Source organism: Corvus hawaiiensis, chromosome Z (genome assembly GCF_020740725.1).
Source record: "Corvus hawaiiensis isolate bCorHaw1 chromosome Z, bCorHaw1.pri.cur, whole genome shotgun sequence".
Taxonomy (NCBI): Eukaryota; Metazoa; Chordata; class Aves; order Passeriformes; family Corvidae; genus Corvus; species Corvus hawaiiensis.
Genome location: NC_063255.1, coordinates 3,800,525 through 3,824,355, shown reverse-complemented (window position 1 = coordinate 3,824,355; position 23,831 = coordinate 3,800,525). Strand labels below are relative to the sequence as shown.

The 23,831-nt window shown below is 41.7% G+C and overlaps 2 protein-coding genes across 2 annotated transcripts in view; one reads left to right on the top strand and one right to left on the bottom strand.

Moving 5' to 3' along the window:
• Positions 1 to 6,744: 6,744 nt before the first annotated feature.
• SREK1IP1 (SREK1 interacting protein 1) lies at positions 6,745 to 16,164 on the bottom strand. The gene is made up of 5 exons (XM_048291750.1): positions 15,989 to 16,164; positions 12,382 to 12,429; positions 10,673 to 10,813; positions 8,565 to 8,643; positions 6,745 to 6,997 (listed from the first exon to the last, which is right to left on the bottom strand). Exons 1-5 carry the CDS (start codon positions 16,092 to 16,094, stop codon positions 6,808 to 6,810), a joined length of 564 nt encoding a protein of 187 aa, XP_048147707.1. The 5' UTR covers positions 16,095 to 16,164; the 3' UTR covers positions 6,745 to 6,807.
• A 142-nt stretch (positions 16,165 to 16,306) lies between these two features.
• CWC27 (CWC27 spliceosome associated cyclophilin) overlaps positions 16,307 to 23,831 on the top strand; it is a 108,550-nt gene continuing 101,025 nt past the window's right edge. Inside the window, exons 1-7 of the mRNA XM_048291749.1 lie at positions 16,307 to 16,444; positions 17,112 to 17,208; positions 18,769 to 18,881; positions 20,092 to 20,235; positions 20,930 to 21,028; positions 21,189 to 21,292; positions 22,276 to 22,345. Of these exons, the coding sequence (XP_048147706.1) occupies positions 16,403 to 16,444; positions 17,112 to 17,208; positions 18,769 to 18,881; positions 20,092 to 20,235; positions 20,930 to 21,028; positions 21,189 to 21,292; positions 22,276 to 22,345 (669 nt within the window). The 5' untranslated portion in view covers positions 16,307 to 16,402. The remainder of the gene's footprint in view (positions 16,445 to 17,111; positions 17,209 to 18,768; positions 18,882 to 20,091; positions 20,236 to 20,929; positions 21,029 to 21,188; positions 21,293 to 22,275; positions 22,346 to 23,831) is intronic.

The window sequence follows — 23,831 nt, the reverse complement described above, 5'->3', positions numbered from 1 at the left end:
GAGCTCGCTCCGGAGCGCCCCCTGCAGCCGCGGGGGAACCATCGCACCTGCCCTGCTCACCGGGAGCCGCCAGCGCCCCTGCCGGCTGCGAGCGGAACTGCACCCGAGGGGAAAGGGCCTGACAGCCGAGAAGGCTGGCACTGGGTTTGTGATTGCTGTTACTGCCATAGTTGTTGTTTTGTTTGACTGGTTATATACATATATATATATATATATAGTAAAGAACTGTTATTCCTATTTCCCACATCTTTGCCTAAAGGCCCTTGATTTCAAAATATAATAACTTGGAGGGAAAAGGGGTTATATCTGCCACTTCAAGGGGGGGCTTCTGCCTTCCTTAGCAGACACCTGTCTTTCAAAACCGAGACAGATCTTGGCGCCCAACGTGAGGCCTGAGGGCATTAAGAGAGAGAGGTGAAAAAGGAGTAACAGTTCCTGGATAACTTTATTTTGTGTGCCAGATATAGGAACCTTGTTAAGGCAACACTATGTGGTCTAGTTTACCCTGGTTCGGGTGGCATGTGGCTGTGGCTATATTCTTCCCCTTTGCAGCTCCTTACTTGAATATGGGTCTTCTGACTAAGGCTACCATTGCTGTTATCCAGCTTGCGTTATGGGTCGAGAAGGTGAGGAATTCATGGGTTTTTAACTTCCTCCGGAATGTGGGCACATGGATAAACGGCTATCACATACTGAGTGCATGTTTTTGGGGTTATGTTAACAATGGTACCTTCTGTGAGGAAATGACACCAGGGGAAGTTTTCTCTCAACCCCTCAACCAGTTCTTTGGGCCCACCCCATCAATTTTTGAAGGGTTTAAATTCCCTCTGAATACTAACCATCTGCTGCTGGTAGGCCTACTCTACTTAGCACTCAAAGATAAGTTGAGATCAGCTTGGATAACTACCCGGACACCAGCCCCAGAGACTAGAGATCCTGCCCCAGAACCTGACATGGCCCCAGAGAGTAGAGTTCCTACCCCAGAGCCTGATCCTGCCCCAGAACCTGACACGGCCCCAGACACTAGAGAGCCTACCCCAGAGCCAGAGCCTGCCACAGCCCCAGACACTAGAGATCCCGCCCCACAGACTGATACCGCCCAACAGTCCACCTCAGAAATGGACTACCCAAACTGGGTGGGAGTACTGGCAAAAGGGATGCAGGAGATATGCCAGGAGATGTGTCAGGAGATGGGCCAGCTGCACAAGGAGATGTGCCAGGAGATGGGCCAGGTGCGCCAGGAGATATGCCAATTGCTAAGGGAATGCACCTCCTCAGCTAGTGAAAAACCCTCTCCCTGCCTCAAAGAGGGTGAGTCTGATGGTGCAGCAGTGGAACCCACGGATGTTACAACCGTCCAGGCTTCAGCTGAACCACAAGGACAACCACAGCCAGCAGCAGTCGCCCCTGTGCAAAGGAGGAAGTGTAAGACCAAATCAGTACGACCAGTTAATGATGATGGGCAACCAGGGCCCTCACAACCAGCAGGAGAGCCAGAGCCAGAAATCATCACTGAGTCCCTGTCGCACGATAGTCTCCGTGCTATGCGAAACGACATTGTGCGAAGGGGGCATGAGCCTTATGCCACCTGGCTGCTTCGGGTTTGGGACCTTATGGGCACAAGTGTGCAACTGGATAGTGGTGAGGCAAGGTATCTGGGATTGTTGACCCAGGACCCAGGTGTGGACCAGATATTTGTGAGGGAGCCAGGGCCTCTCTCTCTCTGGGAGCGGCTCTTAACGAGTGTGAGAGAAATGTTCATTCACAAAGAAAGAATGCAGGAGTATCATCATAGAATGCAGTGGAAGACACTCGAGCAAGGGATCCAACAGCTAAGAGAGGTGGCAATATTAGAGGTACTCTTTGGGAAGGATGGACAGCATGATAATGACCCCGATAAGGTCAGGTGCACAGGACAGATGATGTGGAACCTGGCAAGGCTAGGGCCATCGCAATACACCACCTTCATTGCAACGATTGATGCTGACAATACCCGAGAAACAGTGGGCTCTGTTGCCAACAAGCTCAGGCATTATGACAGCATGATCAATGGCCCGCTGAAAGCTCATGTCTCTGCTGTGGTCCAGGACCTCAAAGAGGAGATGAAGGAGACGAGGGAGGAGATGAGGAAGATCAGTGTGGCACCAGTGCAAGTCACAGGCCCCCAAGTCAGAGCCCGTCGTCCCCCTGCTAGAGAGAGAGGGTACACCCCACGAGCTGAGCTGTGGTTTTTCCTGTGTGAGCATGGGGAAGACATGAGAAGGTGGGATGGGAAACCCACCTCTGTCCTGGCAGCGCGGGTGCGTGAACTCAAGGAGGGAGGCACTAACCGAGGGGGTTCCGCTAAGGTGAAGGTAGCCTCAGCCTCCCGTGACCGAGCTGCCAGGCATTACAGAAGGGAGGATGATATGTCGGATCCCCTTGAAGGTACCTCGAGCATGTACGCCCAGGGAAAGAATGATAACCAGGGCTAGAGGGGCCCTGCCTCTAGCCAGGAAGAGGCACGGGAGAACCGAGTTTTCTGGACGGTGTGGATCCGATGGCCTGGCACATCAGAGCCACAAGAATATGATGCATTGGTTGATACTGGGGCACAGTGTACTTTAATGCCATCGGGACATGTGGGGGCAGAACCTGTATCCATTGCTGGGGTGACCGGGGGATCACAGCAGTTGACCCTTTTGGAAGCTGAGGTGAGCCTGACTGAGAAGGAGTGGCAAAAGCATTCGATTGTGACCGGCCCAGAGGCCCCATGTATTCTGGGCATAGACTTCCTCCGGAATGGCTATTACAAAGACCCAAAAGGACTCAGGTGGGCATTTGGGATTGCTGCTGTGGAGGCAGAGGGCATTAGGCAATTGAACACCCTGCCTGGACTGAGAATCCTTCTGCAGTTGGCCTCCTGAAAGTGGAAGAGCAACGAGTGCCAATTGCCACCTCGACAGTGCACCGCCGGCAGTATCGGACGAATTGAGATGCTGTGATCCCCATCCACAAGATGATCCGCGAGCTGGAGAGTCAAGGGGTGGTCAGCAAGAGCCACTCACCCTTCAACAGCCCCACCTGGCCTGTGCACAAGTCTGACGGAGAATGGAGATTGACTGTGGACTATCGTGCCCTGAATGAAGTGACTCCACCGTTGAGCGCTGCTGTGCCAGACATGTTGGAGCTCCAGTACGAGCTGGAGTCCAAAGCAGTGAAGTGGTACGCCACTATTGACATTGCCAATGCATTCTTCTCCATTCCTCTGGCAGCAGAGTGCAGGCCTCAGTTTGCCTTCACCTGGAGGGGCGTGCAGTACACCTGGAACCGACTGCCCCAGGGGTGGAAGCACAGTCCCACCATCTGTCATGGACTGATCCAGACTGCACTAGAAAAGGGTGAGGCTCCAGAACATCTGCAGTACATTGATGACATCATTGTGTGGGGGAACACCGCAACCGAAGTGTTTGAGAAAGGAGAGAGAATAATTCAAATTCTCCTGCAAGCTGGTTTTGCCATCAAGAGCAAGGTCAAGGGACCTGCCCGAGAGATCCAGTTCCTGGGAGTAAAGTGGCAAGATGGACAATGTCAGATTCCCACTGAGGTCATCAATAAGATCACAGCAATGTCTCCACCGACCAACAAGAAGGAAACACAAGCTTTCCTAGGCGCTATAGGTTTCTGGAGGATGCACATTCCCGAGTACAGCCAGATCGTGAGTCCTCTCTACCTGGTTACCCGCAAGAAGAATGATTTCCACTGGGGCCCTGAACAGCAACAAGCCTTCGCCCAGATCAAACAGGAAATTGCTCACGCCGTAGCCCTTGGCCCAGTCAGGACAGGACCAGAGGTGAAGAACGTGCTCTCCTCTGCAGCCGGGAACAATGGTCTGTCCTGGAGCCTCTGGCAGAAGGTGCCTGGTGAGACTCGGGGCCGACCACTGGGATTCTGGAGCTGAAGCTACAGAGGATCTGAAGCCAACTACACTCCCACAGAGAAGGAAATCCTGGCAGCTTATGAAGGAGTCCAGGCTGCCTCAGAAGTAATCGGCACAGAGGCACAACTCCTCCTGGCACCCTGACTACCGGTGCTGGGGTGGATGTTCAAAGGAAAGGTTCCCTCCACGCATCACGCCACCGACGCTACTTGGAGCAAATGGATTGCCCTCATCACGCAGCGCGCCCGGATTGGAAACCCAAGTTGCCCTGAGATCTTGGAAATAATTACGAACTGGCCGGAAGGTGAGACTTTTGGGTTATCTTCTGAAGAAGAAGAGGAGCAGGTGACACGTGCCGAAGAAGCCCCACCATATAACGAGCTACCAGAGAGTGAAAGGCAATACGCCCTCTTCACTGATGGTTCCTGCCAAATTGTAGGTGCTAGCCGGAAATGGAAAGCCGCTGTATGGAGCCCCACACGACAAGTTGCATAGGCTACTGAAGGAGAAGGTGGATCGAGCCAATTTGCTGAGCTCAAAGCTGTCCAATTAGCTCTGGACATAGCTGAAAGAGAGAAGTGGCCAAAGCTCTACCTCTACACTGATTCATGGATGGTAGCCAATGCTCTGTGGGGTTGGCTGGAAAGGTGGAATAAGGCAAACTGGCAGCGCAGAGGAAAACCAATCTGGGCTGCTGAGGAGTGGAAAGACATTGCCACTCGGGTAGAGAAGCTATCCGTGAAGGTCCGTCATGTAGATGCTCACATCCCCAAGAGCCGGGCTAATGAAGAACATCGTAACAACAAACAGGTAGATCAGGCTGCGAAAATAGAGGTGTCCCAGATAGACTTGGATTGGCAACATAAAGGAGAACTGTTCCTAGCTCGATGGGCCCATGATGCCTCAGGTCATCAGGGCAGAGATGCCACCTATAAGTGGGCACGAGACCGAGGGGTGGATCTAACCATGGACGGTATCTCCCAGGTTATCCATGATTGTGAGACATGTGCTGCGATCAAGCAGGCCAAGCGGGTGAAGCCTCTGTGGTATGGTGGGCGATGGTCCAAATACAAGTATGGGGAGGCCTGGCAGATTGATTACATCACACTGCCTCAAACCCGCCAAGGCAAGCGCTATGTGCTCACAATGGTAGAAGCCACCACTGGGTGGCTGGAGACCTATCCTGTGCCTCATGCTACTGCCTGGAACACCATCCTGGGCCTGGAAAAGCAAGTCCTTTGGAGGCATGGCACCCCTGAGAGAATCGAGTCTGACAATGGGACTCATTTCAAGAACAGCCTTATAAACACCTGGGCTAGAGAACATGGCATTGAGTGGGTGTACCACATCCCTTACCATGCACCAGCAGCTGGGAAGGTTGAGCGGTGTAATGGACTGCTTAAAACCACCTTGAAGGCACTGGGTGGGGGGACTTTCAAAAACTGGGAGATGCATTTAGCAAGAGCCACCTGGTTAGTTAACACCCGAGGCTCCACCAGCCGAGCAGGCCCTGCCCAATCCGAACCCCTACAAACAACAGACGGAGATAAGGTTCCAGTGGTGCACATGAGAGGTATGCTTGGAAAAACTGTTTGGGTAAAGTCTGCCTTGAGCAAAGACAAACCCATCCGTGGGGTTGTTTTTGCTCAGGGACCAGGTTGCACCTGGTGGGTGATGCAAAAGGATGGAGAGACCCGATGCTTACCTCAAGGGGACCTTGTTTTAGGGTGAACTACCCATGGCTCTGTACGTGTATCAGTATCAGCATGTATATTTGTATATAATTTGGGTGATGCATAGATTTATATGGTTAAAAAAGTTAAGTTTCATGTAACATGTTAGTATGGGAAAAAATTCGGGGTGGATAATGTTGGGGTTTTAGGTTAGTCTCAGTTTTTTTTTCCTGTTAAAGGAATTTTCTCCCATATGCATGTTGCTAGGGGACAAATAGCTGTACTTAAGAAAGACAAAAAGGGGAGTGGGGCGGGCCTGGCTACTCTTTTGTCTACACCTGGGTGTGGGGTCAGTTCGCTCTGAGCGTCCGGAGAGAGAAGCTGCAGAGAAAGGAGCTGCTGCTTCTTTCTTTTTGGCCGTTCTTTCTTCCTGCTGGAAACAACGCCGGGACCCCAAAAGCCGCTTTCCCTGCCCTGCTGGAGGCCGAGCTGTGGCTGCCCTGCTCCGCTGCTGCTTCGAGTTTTCGCTACGCTGTAGCCCTGCTTGCCCTGCCTGCCTGGGCCTCCGTGGGGTTCTCCCATCTGGATACATCTCGCCTGCCACCCGGGATTTGCGTTCGTCCCTGCCGCTCCAGCCTGCCGTTCCAGCCTGCTGTTCCTGAGAGTCCGGGATCGGCTGCCCAGGGGTTTGTGAAGCCTTTGTCCCATCCCTTCCCGGGATCCCAGGGCACCGGTGCCGCGTGCTCCCCGAGCTCGCTCCGGAGCGCCCCCTGCAGCCGCGGGGGAACCATCGCACCTGCCCTGCTCACCGGGAGCCGCCAGCGCCCCTGCCGGCTGCGAGCGGAACTGCACCCGAGGGGAAAGGGCCTGACAGCCGAGAAGGCTGGGACTGGGTTTGTGATTGTTTGCTGTTACTGCCATAGTTATTGTTGTTTTGTTTGACTGGTTATATACATATATATATATATATATATATATATATATATATAGTAAAGAACTGTTATTCCTATTTCCCACATCTTTGCCTAAAGGCCCTTGATTTCAAAATATAATAACTTGGAGGGAAAAGGGGTTATATCTGCCACTTCAAGGGGGGGCTTCTGCCTTCCTTAGCAGACACCTGTCTTTCAAAACCGATACAAAAGCATAAACAAACTTGCTATGAAAGGAAAATCATCTTCTCTGCAGAAGCAAACACAAGAATAGACCAGCATCTCAGTCACTACTTGAACTGTCTGAACTGTTAGAAGATGAACTTTTTTCCTTTCGTCTCTTCTTCTTCTCCTTTTTATGATGCCTTCCTTTCTTAGATTTATGTTTTTTTCCCTTTTCCTTTTCTTTTTTGTGTGATTTTTGCTTTTTTGACTTTGGCTCATCCTCTTCAGCTGAACTTGATGAGGACGATCTGTAAAAAAAATGCAGATCAATATGTAATTAAAAGAAAGAAAATGACACAACAGTAATTTAAGGTGTCAGTATTTATATAATGTCACAAATTAAATTTGGAGTAGAATTTGTACAGTAGCATCCACTGGAAAGCTTATGATATCTGAGTCTGCATGTTTAACTTAAATGATGACTTTCCTAATAACACTTTCATGCCAGAAAAGCCGTATGTTTATAATACAGATTAAAAAACAATGGAATAGGCAAGTTGTGCAGGTTTTCAGTCTTTGAGAAAAGAAAGACCAAGAGCACAGACCATCAGAAAATAAAGTATGACAGCAAGATAGAGCTTCCACTTTTAAAATACTGCATGATCAATAATGATGCTAATTAATGCCTTCAAATGTATGTCCCTGATGCAAAAATCTACGAGAAACAGGTGGGAAAAATTTTTAGGTTCTTTCAGTTTATACTATTGGTCTCTAACCAGCAGTGATAAGTGATTACATACATAAAAAAATTATGAGAACAACAAAATTTATTAAATATTTGTGAATGCTAAAGAAGGCAGTTTTGTGCTATTGTTTACTTGATTAACTATTACTTGCATGTAAAGAAAACCGACAACCAGACTGACTCTCTTCTGTTCTACTTCTTCACAAGTGTAAGGTCTGTCTTCAAAAGTGGATGTTTGAGCTACACAATGTAAATGAGGAAAGGGAGAAATGCAAGTACAACAGGTATTAAATCCCATTTCTTTATTTCTGAGAGATGACGTCTTCTGGTCTCCAAACACATTTTACAGTTTATAGCTTCCAGTACAGTTCCTGGGATATCATCTTATCAACTGTCCTAACAACAAACCAGCCTCATCTATGGTCTCATTTCAAAAAAAAAAAAAAAAAAGAAAAAAAAAAGAAAACAAAAAACCAAAAACCAAATCAGTCCACAGGCCAGAACTCAGATTCACAATACATTGGGGTATTACGACATTTTCCTCTGAAACTGGAGTAACACTGTTTTTAGACTTCTACATTAACAGGTACCCTAAAACTCAACACCTCTTAAGTATTACAGAGGTTTCCCTTTTGATAACTGCATGTTACTCAGAGCACATGTGTGTGCCTGCAGATGTGTTAACACATGCATGTGCACACAAAGGGCCCTAGTTTCTGAACTTCAGAGAATCTTCTCCACCCTGGCTCAGCTGGGGACCAACCCCACAATCCTCCTGGACTTACTCTTTTCCCATCACAGCTTGCCTAGAGCTGGACAGTCAGGGGGAGTACTGCATTCTCTGATCTGCAGACCTCCAGCTTGCTAGAGCTTTCAAAGCTCCTGTGATCCTAACTCCATGGTAGAAAGCCTGTGACTCCACCATTAATCGAAGAACCTTTACCTTACCATTATTTTACCATTACCTTACTGTTAATCAGTTCTCATTAGAAAACATCAAACTTTGCAAACCAAAGATGTACTTGCAAATAAAGTTGCATCAATAGAAGCAATTTCCTGAGAAAGCACAGAAGTATCAAAAACATTTCTGAAGTTGTGTTTTGAAATGAAAAGAAGTGTGTGAAGATTACCTTTTCCTCAGTCTTTTTAATTTTGTTTTCTCTTTGCCTTTTCTTTTTTGCTTCTTTTTTTCTTCCTCTTCATTTAAATCTATGGGTAGAAAGTTGAAGTTTACAAAACATGTGTCTGAATTAAGATCAGCATTAAAAAAGTAGCTTCAATAGCAATGTAAAGTTACTACAAAATGATTCTCCTTCTCCCAAATTCTGGTTAGTATAGCAACTTCAGAAATATATTGCAGAGCAGCAGAAGTTTTCTACTCGACTTACATTGTACTGACATTGATCTAAGCACTAAGAATGAAGGAAGGCCTGTAAAATGTAGCAAAAAGACCTTTTCCTATATGTTTACATCAGATCCAGGTTTTCATATCTGTTCTTCTGTATTTTAACATTCACCATATTATTGTCCAAGTCTGAAAACAGACCATTTAATTAGAACATATAAAAAAAATAATATTGTTAGTCTTCCCTGAGTTACTTTCACACATCCTTATTTCATGCTTCACAAACAGCAATGCCGTGAGACACATTTGAGTTAATTTTTAATGTACTGCCTACAGAGACTGGCAGAAGAGTCACCCCACATCTGGTTGTGTCTGCTTCCTGCCGTAATGCCGTACAGCTTGGTATAGTAACTTCACATTTCTCTTACAGGCAGTATTTTTATGACATAGATGAAATTTCTGACCTTAGATTTTTCTATACCTGTTCAAAAAGTATTTTTGAACTTTGCAAAATGCAAATCCACCACATAAATACACATTCAGCTAACAGTAAAATACTGGCTTTATAATTTATCCTTTAAAAAGAGACAGCCAATTTTGAGTATTTTATCTTATTGTTACGACACTTTCCATAAAGTCTGCATGCTGGTGTAGTTATTCCTTTGCTACCACAAATACAAATATTGGTCTGTATGTTACGGAGCCGAACTTGAAAGAATTTAGTATGACATAAAAGAGCAAATTACCTTTGGAGCAATGAAAAAACATGAATGAGAATGGGTGAACAAACAGTATTTTTTTAAGAAAATAGTGCAAAATCTTGAGAAGATGAGGCCACTTGAAATGGCAAAATTCCACCTGGATAATTGGCAGATACATGTCTCCTTACAATATACCTACCAGCCACAATTTGAGAAAGAACATATAATAAACAGGAATATTAGAAGATCAAGTAAACAGCTGTCTTTCCTGTAGATACCCATCTTCAGTCAGCTTAGAACTGAAAAAAATCCAACCTTTACATTCAAAAATATGTAATAAATGGTAAGTATTTTTTCCAAAGAGACTCGTTCCAATAAAGTACCACTGCAGTACCAATTCAGCACTCTTGATAAAGAGCCTATCCATTTCTTTTGAAGTGAACAGCTAACTATAGGGTTCCATCTATCCCTTTTCCTTTCTAAATAGTATCTTCAATAGGAACTAAACGTCAGAGCGTGTGAGAACAACCGAACAAAACATAATGAAAAACAGAAGGGCAGAGGAGAAGAATGTTCATTTGCTTCAAACACACTGTGGCAGAAAAAACTGCCCTTCTTACTTAGGTGAACAACTTCTTTGGAGTCCAAACTCAAATAAACTCAAGTATCTGATAAACAACTCATCTATTCTCTCTCTGACAAAGAGGTGATACTCAGACATTCCAAATATAGAACAGTACTTCTCCAAATATGAATGGCTGAATTCCAATTTACTAGCTGTTTCAGTCAAAATCCTACTTAGAAACTGGAGAGAAATTCAGGTGTCATATTTCTCATTAGCTAGAAGATGTTTTAACTACATGTCGTAATCAAAAGATTAACTTGGAACATCCATGTCATTTTCTTCTAAGCAGCTTCTTAGTAACAGATCAATAATCTTTTGTGTTTAGGAGCCCCTTTTGAGATGTTCCAAACAGGTATATTAGTAACTTCCTATGGAAGGAATTAATCCTAATAATAAAAGAGTGTGGGTGTATCAAATCTCTGAAGTCTGAACACATAGAGCAAAAGACCTATTTTAAAATCAAAGGCTAAAAGAACTAAAGTAGTTATCAGAAAGGATGAGAGTCCCTGCACCTCAGAAGACTATTATCCAAAGTATTCTAAAAAAACCCCACAAAAACCACCTTACTCTTTTTTTCACGCATGGCTTGTAATCTCTGTAGTTCCTCTTCCTCGCTGTCTTCACTGCTAGTGCTGCTAACATCTAAAACAATATCTCTTTGAGGATCTACTCGGAGGAAGTTTCGACATTCAAATGTCAGATGACCAGCTGAACAAAATAAATATACAGAAAGAAAAATTACAATTTACCAAAAAAACATCAAAAACTAAAGAACATTTATTTTTGAATTATTCAGTTTTGAGAAGTGAAAGGAAAAAGGCTAGGCTGTGATCTGTGAAAAAGGCAGGAAAAAGCTTACTTTGAAAAAGTCTCCAAGAATTTTGATAGCTTGTGCTATGCTCTTCCATTTAATAGTGCTTTATAGCTTCTCTCCTATTCTGCTAATTTGAAGATTTTTTTTCGACTTTAGTTTATATTTTTTAATGGTCTCAGATACTTTCTGAAGAAATTACCTAAAAACACAGTGTGAAGTATTTAAAAAACTGTAGTAAGTGTTGCATTGCTTTTTTAACTCTTGCTAGTGAAATTGTAGAATCCTACTTGCTTATGAGACATAATCTTTAACAACCAGCACTTAATACTGACTAAGCTACTGCCTCACTAGTATTTTCAGTTTTCTAAGTTACATCTGGATAATCATGACAAGCTAGAAAACTTGTGCTGAATACACTCATTGAAATAATAAAGTGAAATTTAAAAACAATTAAGATCTGGTTTGGGAGACGCAGTAATTTAAGTAGTAATTGAAAAAGCTCATGTTCTTAGTAAGGATGATGTCAAACTACCTATACCTTGAAGACAGAGATTTTAGGAACATAAACATGGATAATGTGATTTGACTACAAGTTTCCTTTTCTTCTAGAAAACTTCTGATACTTGCTGCATGTAGAAACAAAGCACTAAATCTGTATTTATATCCATGATCCTTGGATACACAAAGCAATTCCTTGACAAAATTTGTTGCAAAGCCTGAAGTGAAAGAATGAAGCAAGCTTTTTTCCTGTCACCCAACGTAACGTTCATAAAAAACAGCTTAACTCGCTGTGCTAAAAGTTCAAGACAGTTCAGTACAAAACAGTGTCCATTCCTCCAATGTTCTAAAAGTAAGAGTCAGTGATTAACAATTTAAAATCTTCACTAAGACCTGTCTCCATTAATCAGGAAAGTAGCCACAGACATGCTTATATGATCAGTGTATAATGCAAAGCATGAGCTAAATGCCAACTGCAGAACTTGTAAGCAATAAAGGTAGCTGTTTCTTGAAATACACAATACACAAAGTAATATTTTCTTAGCATAAAAGATTATCCAGATTTTAAACTATTTTTTCTTGCGAATCAGATTGGACTTAAACTGAAACGCCTGCATCTTTACAGTAAGATTCAGACGAAGCACAAGTGCTAATCTGAGTGTATATCAAAGAAGGTGCTTTCAATTCAAAGTTTCTCAAATAATTACACTGCAATGAGTATGCATGAAGATAATAGAATAATTTTTTTTCTGAGAAACTCAAAGAGCATTGATAGGTGTGAGAAGCCAGAGAATGAATATGAAATAAATAAATGAAAATTAATATGGTAATTTAAACTGCAAATGTTTGGGCAACCAGGGAGAATACTTTTCTCATTTTCTCCCCTCTCCTCAAAAGGCAGTTCCAACCAACATCATAAACTGAAGAAAACACTGTAACCCCCTTTTGCTCATTACAGACTTACGGTAGCCACACTTCTTGCATCCAGCTCTGATGTTATCCTTATTTCCACCTGAAAGAGAAAATTTCACCAATTAGGTGTTGCTGAAGGGAACCTTCAAGTTCCCTTCAAATGTGGCTTAATAATGTCAATACACAGATAGAGGTGATCGCTCCTCAGGAGTATTAAGTACACTAATGTACGGATTTTCAACCCCCACATGTCCTCCCTGGATGGGGGAGAAAGTCCTTGCCAGGAATAAGAGACGAACAGGACTTTTGGATCTTCTCATTCTTCAGGTTGTTTATTATATCTTATCAGTAATTTACATGCCGCCAACATAGCATGAAGCAGAGCAAATACCAAAAAGCAGATGCAGGAAAACTCAAGGCCTTTGGTAAATTATCCAATAGTTGCTAAGTGCATATATTGTTTTTAATTTTCTACCAATCCCTAATGAACTATCCATTCTCATGGCCTGTACTGCAGCGTTTTCTAACCCATCATTCTGTGCTACCAACACTGCAGAAAATGGAGTAGGCGAAGAAGAAGGAAGAGACCTGAAAAACCACAGGGATCCTCCATCTTGCCTTCATCTACTTACTATACTATATGTCACACTACCACCTAACTCACACCCTTGTAGATTCTAGTTCATCCCAAAGCCTTGGCAACTTTCTCCATGGACGAAGCTTAAAAACAGTGTTTCCAGGGGGGATGGGTCTTTCAGAACAGGCAGAGAAACACTCCCTGCACTTTGGGTTCCAACACACTAAGATCTCTTAAAAAAACCTGCATTTCTAAGGCTACTTTTCTGTGCAGTAATCTATAAGAATACATTTGACTAGTTTAAACTGCTAGAGATCATTTAGCCTTCCATAATTTACTGCCAAATCCTAATTTGATTCATTGTGACCTTTCCACTTGTTTAGTTACAGTATTGATGCCTTTTCCTGGTCTTAAAATCAAGAGTCATACACGGTTAGAAGGGGAAAAGGGATTTTACCTTGGAATTTATTTTAAGGATCCTTAGGTGCACACATCCAGGTCATATGCATCGAGATGCACCCCGCCGAGTGTGACCTCCCCCCAACACTGGGTATAACATTATAGGTTTTACTAATTAGCATATCTATCAAAGATTCCCCAATGAGAGGCTCAAGTGAGCCCCCCTCCCCAAGGAACCTTCCCCTGGATGGTTCTATCTTGGTTTACAGAATGTGTTCTGGAGAGGACCTTGGGGTCTGGGGCACACTGATCCCTAGCTACGAAGCTTCTAAAATGTTTAGTCTCTTAGCTTGACAAACAAGTCCAAGAATGTAGGCAAAAAGCACTAGGAATACAGAAGTTGTAAAAAGGTATAACAGGGGTATAAAAGAAAAGGCAAAAATCTTCATGGCATCAGTATGAACACAGTAATATGTATCTAACGTTCCAGTGATCTGTTGCACACTATATAAATTCTAGCAGTGCAAGGGTGTTGACTGGCATTCACTGGAAACTCTGAAGTGGTTTATATTTTAACTGCAAGAACTGGCTTTAAAAGGCAATTAAAAAGACCAAACCAAACAAAAAACCACTCCTGAAAAGAAAGAGGAAATAAAAAAGTCAATAAACTGTTGGATTTTTCTGAATCCATACAACATGACACCAAATACAAAAAAATGTAAGAAAGCAAATGTGTAATAAAGTAAAGAGAGTAACAGAAAAGTTTGGATTCTAAGCAGGACAAAGGATCCTAATAATGCAAGTTTTAGGCATAGAAAGTGTGTGATTCTCCCATCTGTGACAGCAGGTAAGGTAAACAGACACAGTAGGACATGATTCAGAACAAGGGAAGCACCAGGGACTTGCCCCCCGCCCCAGCAGATACATCTTACTTTTAATCATTTAAGCCATTGGTAATGAAAGTCACAACTGAATTCCCAAAATCAAAGGATGCCATTCTATCCTCCAACTGAATAGAGCAGAAAAACCCCAGCAACTTAAGCAGTCATGTACATTTTTCCAAGTAACTAGGAAATGCATTTAAATAAATAATCTATTTATTTAAATAAAGAAATCTATTACTGGATAAAGAAATCTATTACAGAAATTAAAGAATCAGAAATGGAGTACACTGGCCCCATTAATTCAAACTATGATTTACTGAAACAAGCACTGTCTTCAGAAAATTCTACTCAAAATAACTGAAACCTTCAAACCCCAAGTTGAAAAAACTACCTTGGAAACTCGGACAGCTCTGGTCTATGACCTAAAGAGTACTGGAAAGCCAAGCAACAAAGATCCATACATTCCATTGTAACACATGATTTTCTGCAGATCCCAAAACCTTAGTATTACATATCCCCTTCAAGATCAGTAGTGTTCAGGTGCCTTTTTTGTGACTATCTTTAGAAGGACAGCCATGAGAGGTAAGGAGGTAGAGAACATGAAAGAAAGTGTCACAAAATAAAAATCTTGCCATGTCACATCACAGAAACATTCAAATCAGTATTTGCTTGTTCACTATTCCTTGGGACTACAAAACAGGATCACCCAAGCTACCTACTTTGTCTCAACTTTCTGAAATGCATAGTCAGCCTCAGCCCTACTGCACAGCTGACTTATAGGTAAAGAAAGATTTGGTATTCCAGCAAAGGGAGGTCAGTACAGTCATGTGCACACTACAGAAATCTCCCGTGTAAGTCAGGATCTCCAAAACAAACACCCATCAGATGACAAGAACATTAATATTGTCATCAAATATTCCCACCGAATTCCTAGGACTGAGATTTTATTATTGGCTTTAAATAATAATGTTAGAGGCAGGAGTTTAGACCAGATAAAATTTTAGATGACTAAAAGCAAACAAATTGCAAGAAGCTTCCTTTTCTCACTCCTTCCTCTTCCCGTATCTTAATTCTCAAGGCAACTAACAACTGACGCAGAACTAAGGACTTCATTAATTCAGTGGAGCGTAAGATTGGAAAGAAAAGCTTCGGAAACCTTTGAACGCAATGTTTTCCTCAAGAACGCCTTCTAGAATGGGTGCAAGCTTCTAAAGGCCTTCTCTTCATCAGAGAAGCAGCTCACCAAAGCTCAGGCCTGTTCAGTTGTTCTCGAACCAAACACTCCCCGTTTTTCAGAACAACACTGTGAAACAATGGGGATTGTGTTTGGCCAACACAGACCTGAATACCTTGCAAACCGCGCAGGTGCTTCTGCCTGCCCTATCTCAAAAGAACAATCTATTGGCACACAAGCGGTAATCCACAACGACAGCCGAGGAGAAAAGCGAAGTCCGACAACCACCGTTCTTTGGCTCTAACCTCAGAGGCGACGGGAACGCAGCGCTGGGTCACCCCCAGGCTCGGGGAGAGGCCCCCGCAGCCTCGGGCGGACGCGGCCGCAGCGCCCCGGCCCCGCGCGGGCACGGCCCCCTCTCCACCTCCCTGCCGCTGCCCCCGGCAGCGCGGACGGAGCAGTGCCCGCCGCCCCCCGCACGCTTCCCACTGCCGCGCACGGCCGCGCGCCCTCCCCGCGCAATTGTCCGTCGAGCCGCCGCTGATTCCCCATCCCCAGATGCCGCGCCTGGATCCAGCCGGCTTTGCCCCCTCTTCCCCCACGGCCCCGGGCCGGAATCCCTCACCCGGCAGTGCCATCCCGCAGCTCTCTCCGGACCGGCCCGCACACGCAGCAAGGCTTCTCCCCGCCGGAAGGCTTTTCCCGGCGCACTCCCGGACCGTACCACTCATAGACAAGGAAGGGGGTCTCAGTACTCCTAGGGCGGGAGCCGCGGCGGGGGACCAGAGGTGTGTGGAGAAGCCTAGGGGTGTTTCCCAAGACACGTCATTTCTCAGTGACTCCCGCAGAGACTCCGGCCAAAGACTCCTTCCTTCGTCCTTCTTCCCGGCTTGTGCAACTTTATCCCCCCTTTCCTTGGTTGAGTACAGGCTCCCAAGATGGCGAGGGGCGAGGGGCGGTAGGAAGGGTTGGAGGCGAGGCGGAGGTCAGCGTCGGCCGTGGGCGAGTGTTCGCTGGCCGGGCTCGTCCTTTGCCCGCCATGAGCAACATCTACATCCAGGAGCCGCCCACCAACGGGAAGGTGAGGCTGCCAGGGTGAACATCCTGGAGAAGTTGTAGGGTAATGGGGGGACAGACGACAGAAGCACGAAGTTGGTGGTGGTGGTTGTGGTGATTTGGGGTGGGGAGGTAGTTGTTTCTGTGCTGGACTGGTTTGGTTAAAGTTACTTCTTTGGCATTACCAGAGTCAAAGCACGAGGCGTGCTGTGTGGAGACAAAACACAGAGCAGTCCTCGGAACGTTTAATTTCATTTCCTCTACTCTCGATTATATCTTACGTCCTTAATTTTGTTACGATTTATCACTGAATGTAATGGTATTCCGTGTAAGAGAAATATATGCCTTTGGAGATTTATAGTATTTTTTCCCCCACGTTGTTTCGTTATGGAAGTGATGAAGAGTATCTAAGTTTGTATCGAGTACCAGCCACGTTATGTTATGTTGTGTTGTGGTCATTATGTTGTTACAAATATATTATCCATCTTTATTTATTTATACATATTGATTCAGAGCTGTATCTCAAGATCTGGAAATGGTAGGTAGAACTAACAGTAGCTGCTTGACACACTTAAGTGTATACCACTCTTATTAATATAACAAATTCAGATGTATTTTTTAGGAAGTTATATTCTTTGATCAGTGTCTAAGTTACAATAAAACTGATGTTGCATTTATGTGTATGTTTACAGGTTTTGCTGAGAACTACAGCAGGAGAGATAGATATAGAATTATGGTCAAAAGAAGCACCAAAAGCATGCAGAAATTTCATCCAGCTTTGTATGGAAGGTAATGACTGAATGGGAAGGGAATTGCTGAAATTGATTCATATGCAGTCTTTGTGCCCTTTCTGTAAAATAGAGGTCATAATTATGTTTTGACTTAAGTATGTCAATGGGTCTGTTTCTGTTCAGAAGTTATTAATTGACACACAGACAATATTTTTCAAGGTTACCAATGAAGCTGGTGGAGAAAAAAAAGTAAAAATTTTGGATGGTTTTCTCAAATTAAGTAGATGACATAGTTTTGAAATACTGTCTTTCAGAGTCTTGAGAAATCTTACTTTCAGCAAATGTCTACAAACTATAACAACTTTAGTGTGTGTATGAAATTACAGTGATGCAATGCTAGATGTTCTCCAAAATTCTCTTTTTTGCATCACAATTTACACTACCATTTCTTTTTTTTTCTGCGAGTGCTCCTAATGTTTCATTTGCTGTATTTTTTTGTTAAAGGAAGCTCTGTAAAACTTTCCACTGAAGCAGTGGGTACCAGAATGAGAAGCTCCCTACTGAGAAAACTGTAACAAAAATCTTTGAAAGACTTGATGCCTTTATATGTTTTCTAACTGCTGCTATTCTCTCATTTCAACATTTATAGAATTGTTGAGAGTTCTTTTAGCCTTTGTCTGTTAAACAAAAGTAGCAGTCTAGGCTTTATGGCTCCAGCACAGATCTGGTCTGTTTTGTGTTCTTTTCCCTAGACTTTTTGGAGTGGTAAAGGAATTTCTTAGCCTGTGATAAGGGTTCACGTATCCTTAGTGGGCTTTATTTCCTTTCTGATTTTTTTAAAATGCTGTGTAGTATCCTATGCTTTGTATAATACATTTAAGTATTTCTCGTTAATATGCTGCCTTGTAACTATCCGTGACTGTGTCTAGTTATGCTGCAACATTTGCACACCCTACTTTGTCTTGCAGCATGCTGTAGATTTATTTTTGTTTATTACTATTATTATTATTATTATATCAACCAGGAGTATAGTTCAGGTAAAGTTATGTTTTCATTCCTTTTGTTTTCTTATGGTCTTGTAACCTTTATCAGGTAGATAGATAAAAGAAGAAAAATATGGGAGCAAAATGTACCACATATTTCATTCAGCAAAAATTATGAATTTAGGTACAGTATAGGTGATGAAAGGTGTTCCATGCTGGTGAGTGAAAGTGCAAATCATCTGGTATATGGATGTGGCTGATGTTGTCGATGAGATGTCATCCAGGATAGAGCATAGTATTTCTAGTTCTCCTTTTAAATTGATGTATTTTGACAGTATCATTCCAGTAATAAAACTTAAAAGCTGAAAAGACAGTAGTTCTCAAGATCATCTTGTCTGTGATGAGCAGGATTTTTTTCAAAAGAAACATATGACACCACAGGGGTTTTTTTGTAAGACTGTGAAGAACAGAAGGGAACCAAATGGAAGGCAACAGTGGAATCTAGTTACAGTACCTGCTTTCTGGAACTTCAGTCTCTGGACATCTCTGTATGATCTATGTGAAAATTTGGGTTTGAGATCACTTACATGTATTTAATATCTTATTCTTTTTTCCTCTTTTTTTTTTTTTTTTAGAGTATTACAATAATACAGTATTTCACAGAGTAGTGCCTGGCTTTATTGTGCAAGGGGGTGATCCCACTGGTACTGGATCAGGAGGAGAGTCAGTCTATGGAGCTCCTTTCAAGGTGTGTATCTTGTGTGTGTGTCCTACACATTAATTTTTTGTTGTTCTGTATCTGTTGTTCTTTCTACCACATTAGATTGTGAAAAATCAGCTCTTTTATGAAATGCATACATGTGCAGTAGTTGCCTTCATGTGCTGCTTCAGTGTGTTTGAATATGCCCTTCTAAATTGAGAGTTCTTAAATCTAGCTGCTCTGGTGTATTGATAAACCTGAGGGAAGCTACACACTGGCTCAGCAGCTGTATTCTGTTCTGCCTGCCTGTTTTATTTCAGGTGGGGCAGGCACCTTTAACTTGTGGCTGCAGCTGCAAAGCCTGTTTCTGGGCCTTCCATCTTCTTGCTGCTAGACTTTTAAATCTAGCACAAACCTGAAGTTTGTGGGAGGGAATGGTACCTGACCAGAGAACAAAACAAAAATTGCCGATATTGTAGTAGCATTGCTGCTTCAAATTAGTGGTATCTCAGTATTGCAGTGTTTAGCATCGTGATATTGCAGTGGTATTTATCACTTTCTCCTTGCTTTGAAGGGAGTCCTGTTTTGTCTTCTTAGGTCCAGAAAATGTTCTTCCTGTGGATTTTTGCGTAACTCTATTATTACAACCTGTTACTGTGCTTTCATGAATTAGGATTTAAATGAATTTTTCACATAAATGCAGTGATTGTCAAGAATGGTATTTTTGCAAGAAATGTATGAAATGCAGTTACTTTTTAAAATGTTTTAGGTTTTCTTAATATCAGGGAGATAACGAATGCAAATGAAAATAATGAATAACAATTGATTTTTAGGCAATGACTGGGAAAAGATAAAATTAACAAGACAGAACTTAGAGGTTTTTTAATTAGTAATGTGTCTTTCTGTTATTGATATTCTAGTTTCTAATTTTTTGTTTGGTGTTTGTTATGTGTTTATGGTTTCTTTTGAAGATTGTTCACTTTCTTGCATCATTATAGGCACTATGGATTAGAAATACTCACTAAAAATAATTTTTGCTGCTCAAAGTAGAAGCTTTTAAATACAATTCTGGCACTGAGTTTCAAAATACTTGGGATTTATTACTGTCTGAATTAAAAAGAAAATTAGCAGGAGATTTTTCTGTGTGTGCAGGTTGATATAAATAATATCACTTCTCCCTCCTATCACGCTGTAGCTAAAGGAGTGAAAAAGTAGTTTTATACTGAAACCGTTCTATTTTCTGCCCTGCTTTTACCAGGATGAGTTCCACTCACGATTGCGATTTAATCGAAGAGGACTTGTTGCTATGGCAAATGCTGGGCCCCATGATAACGGGAGTCAATTTTTCTTTACATTGGGTCGTGCAGATGAACTTAACAACAAGCACACAATCTTTGGAAAGGTCTGTTACATGAACTAGAGTCTCAGTTTAAGTCTGACAGAAGCTAGTACAGGTTGCTCTGAAGGCCAGTTTAGTGCTGAAATTTATTTCAGTGCTTTCTAGGCTCTCTGTTCTCTTTGTTTCTTATATCCGGTAGAAAAGTTTCTGTGGGTTGTTCCTGTTGTTATCTGTTTTGCTGTTGTTGTTCTTCTAAATTGTATTTTTATGTTGTGCTGCCTTTAAATAATCTTATTAGTATTATTATGGCTCTGTTACTAATCTGCTCATCTACTACTAATGACATGTTAGAAAATTCTGTTTGTAGATTCTAACTACCCAGGAAGGATCAGGAAAATGAAACACATGAGATGAATTTACCACTCTCATGATTTACTTAAAAGAAAAGAAACCAAATATTTTTTTATTTCGGTGTTTTTTGTTTTTCTGCTACATAGTTCACAGTAAGACTTCAACATCTTCCTCTGCGTACATTCTCAAAACTACCTGTATTCCTTCAACTTTTGCCATTAAATCTAAAACCCCAAAATTTTCTACATTGTACTTGCTGTCTTTTAGAAGTCTTACGTGCTTACAGTATTTTTTATATCACTTGTACTTTCAAAACTTTTTACATAATAATTGCCTTGTAATTTGCAGAGTAAATAACACAAATTACAGTCAAGGACTTTCAAACCTTTTCTTGTAAATTTGCCAGGTTACAGGGGATACAATATATAACATGTTGCGCCTGGCTGAAGTAGAAGTTGACAAGGAAGAGAGACCTCTCAGTCCGCACAAAATAAGAAGTAGTGAGGTGAGTGTGTTCTGGTTTGAAATGTGACATTTTAAAATTCTTTTGTGCACAGCGTTCAGAAAATTTGGTTTGTCCTTTTGCATAGTGTTTTAAAATGTTGAATCACTTAATCACAAAATGCTTACTAAAGATGTGTCTAAAGTACTGGGTTTTTTAACAGGTTTTGTTTAATCCTTTTGATGACATTGTCCCAAGACCAAATAGAAGACTGAAGAAGGACAAACCAGAAGAAGAAACTAAAAAGTCCAAAGTAAAAGGCACAAAGTAAATATCTGCAACATAAGTAGTGGTTAATTTTCTTTCACCTTTAATTTGTAGTTTGGCAGTTTTTTATTTTCATTTCTGCCTTTGAAGCGCTTCCTTGTTTCCGGGGAGGATCATGCAAATCTAGTTTCTCTGACCGAAATGTTTACTGTGCATCTGCTGAGCTGTAACTGTTTCGTGCATGTGATAGCTTGTTGAAAATAATAAAAGGTAGTGTATCTTTCCCACTTGCCACAATGAGCAGTCATCTGACTGAGATTACACTGCATTTAAAACCTACTTGTAGGAGTAACTGGGTCACAGCTCAGTTCTTCGGGATTTTTTGAACTTATTTTATCAGATACCACTTCTCCCCCACTTGAAGTACTGAGCAAGAGGCAGGCATTTTGACATGGGAAATTTTAGTTTCTGTGAATGAAAATTCATAGTCATAAACACACAGTGAAAAGTAATAAGAACTCTAAAGTGTGCATGCTGTCAGTTCTGTTGCACAAAAATAGAACATGTTGCAGCTGACTGATTCCAACATAGTGTAAATAATTAACTCTTGAAAAAGAAATTACAGATCATAATTTCTTTTAATTGCATTCCTTGAATGTGTACACATTTGATACCTTTCTGAGCCATCATATCTTGAAAATCTTGTGTCTTACTTGAATGCTGCTCTTCTGAGGAAAAAAATGCAACAGAACTGTCAGCATTCAAGAGTCTGGGAAAGTTAGTCAAGACAGAATTTCTTAAATAGTGTCTTAACTGATGCTTTGCTATCCTTGTTTTATCTCAGGAATATAGTAGAATGTGCTTTACATTTACGACTTACTGCAAAGCAAAATGCGGTAGTTGTTTGGAATTGGTGCATTTAGCAGGACAAAAGTTTTTTTAAAAAATCATGTACAATATGAATGTAATATATTTAAAGTTAATGGAATGTTACTAAGACTATGTTTAAAATTTTACTAGAAATTTTCTTTTTTCTCCTAAAGAAACTTCAACCTACTTTCCTTTGGGGAAGAAGCTGAAGAAGAAGAGGAAGAAGTCAGTAGAGTTAGTCAGGTATTGTACCAAATTATCCTTATTTTTCTTTTTGTCCTCATTACCTGTTCTGCATATTTGTGGAAAGCTTTAAAGTTCTTAGTCTTGTTCTTATGTTTGCATTTTGAACAATAATACTAGAAATCGCTTTACTTTTTAGGATTCTGCTGTTACAGCATTTTGAAAAAACAGAGGTTTTTAACTCTCTTGACTTTGAAGGTGCCTTCAGTTACTTCATGAAATTTTTACACTTCCATGAAGTTTCGCAGTATAGATCTATGTCTGCTGTTTGAAAGTCATGGAAGCGATAGGTACTTTATTCTTTCTCAAGTCCTTAACTTATGAGTGTGATTACATGGTAAAATACTTGAATTCTGAAGATCATCTATGCATTTCCAGTGCATGCTTAGCTCCATTTTCTTACATATATCCTTTCATCTGTGTGCAAAATGTGGTTATTGTGGAGAAAATAGTCCCTTATCATAATTCAGTAGTGCACTGTATTGAAATGTTTACATTCACAGAACAAGGGTTGCAGAGGTAATTTTTGGTCTAACATTTACTTCCCTGACATTGCAACTTAAATAAAGTTAGTTTAAAAATTTCTTTAATAAATTGTTGATTTAATTTCTACTGCTGACCAAGTTGTTTTACTAGACCCGTAGGCTTTCTACAGCACTTTGCTGTTTTGGTTAGTGATCAGACTATATGGTCCTGCATCCTGTGCCACATAAGTGAAAAAATGGTTGTCAGTCTTCAGAAGTTAGTTAAAATACAAAAGGAAAATAATGAATAATGATGGACAATATTATAGTGAGATGATATCAGTCAGAATGATAGTAGAGTTTTATTACAACAGCAGTTTTAACTATTTTTCTTTCTTTTTTTTCAGCTTACCAGTCAGACAAACTTTACTTGTTTACCTTAGTATGTTCATCTGCCGTTTTGCTCTTGCTGTATATCTGGCTTGTAATACTGCGTTTAACTCAGTTGCTTCAACTTTCTTACTTTTCATGCCAAATACTCGTTTGCAATTTAAAATTGTCTAATTAGAATGCCTCTTTCATGATAAGCCTAATTTCAGTGTTTTCATGCTTTCAACTCAGCCTGAAAATCTCATCTGCCTATTTGTCCTGACTAAATTCTTGTCTAGCTGTAGCTAGATAAATAACCACACCAGCTCTTTAAGAATTTGTTTATTCTTTGCAACAAAATAAAACCTTCTTTTTGAAACCTCATTGTTTGTTCATAAGAGGTCTAGATCAGTGTCTCTGTAGTTCTGACTGTTATCTTAATCCTGATTAAGTTGAAGTACATGAACATCAGCACTAACTTTCATTCTCTGTTTCTGATAAGAGAAATGGAAGGTCAAAGTTTTATTGAGATCCTTTGACACCTACAAACTTAGAATCTTACGAGCTTTTTTTGGTTGCTAGATGCAGTAAGTCTTGCTTGTTTAAGAAGGGCAGAGAGGCTCTGGGTGAAACCCCTCAAGGCCATGAAGGCT

What these genes read in the sequence shown, in the direction of transcription:
- SREK1IP1 (XM_048291750.1), bottom strand. Translation starts at nt 16,094, where the DNA reads ATGAGTGGTACGGTCCGGGAGTGCGCCGGGAAAAGCCTTCCGGCGGGG. An exon ending in ATGCAAGAAGTGTGGCTACC is followed by an intron (nt 10,814 to 12,381) that starts GTAAGTCTGTAA and finishes TATTTTGTTCAG; the next exon opens with CTGGTCATCTGACATTTGAA. An exon ending in TTAAAAAGACTGAGGAAAAG is followed by an intron (nt 6,998 to 8,564) that starts GTAATCTTCACA and finishes TTTTTTTTACAG; the next exon opens with ATCGTCCTCATCAAGTTCAG.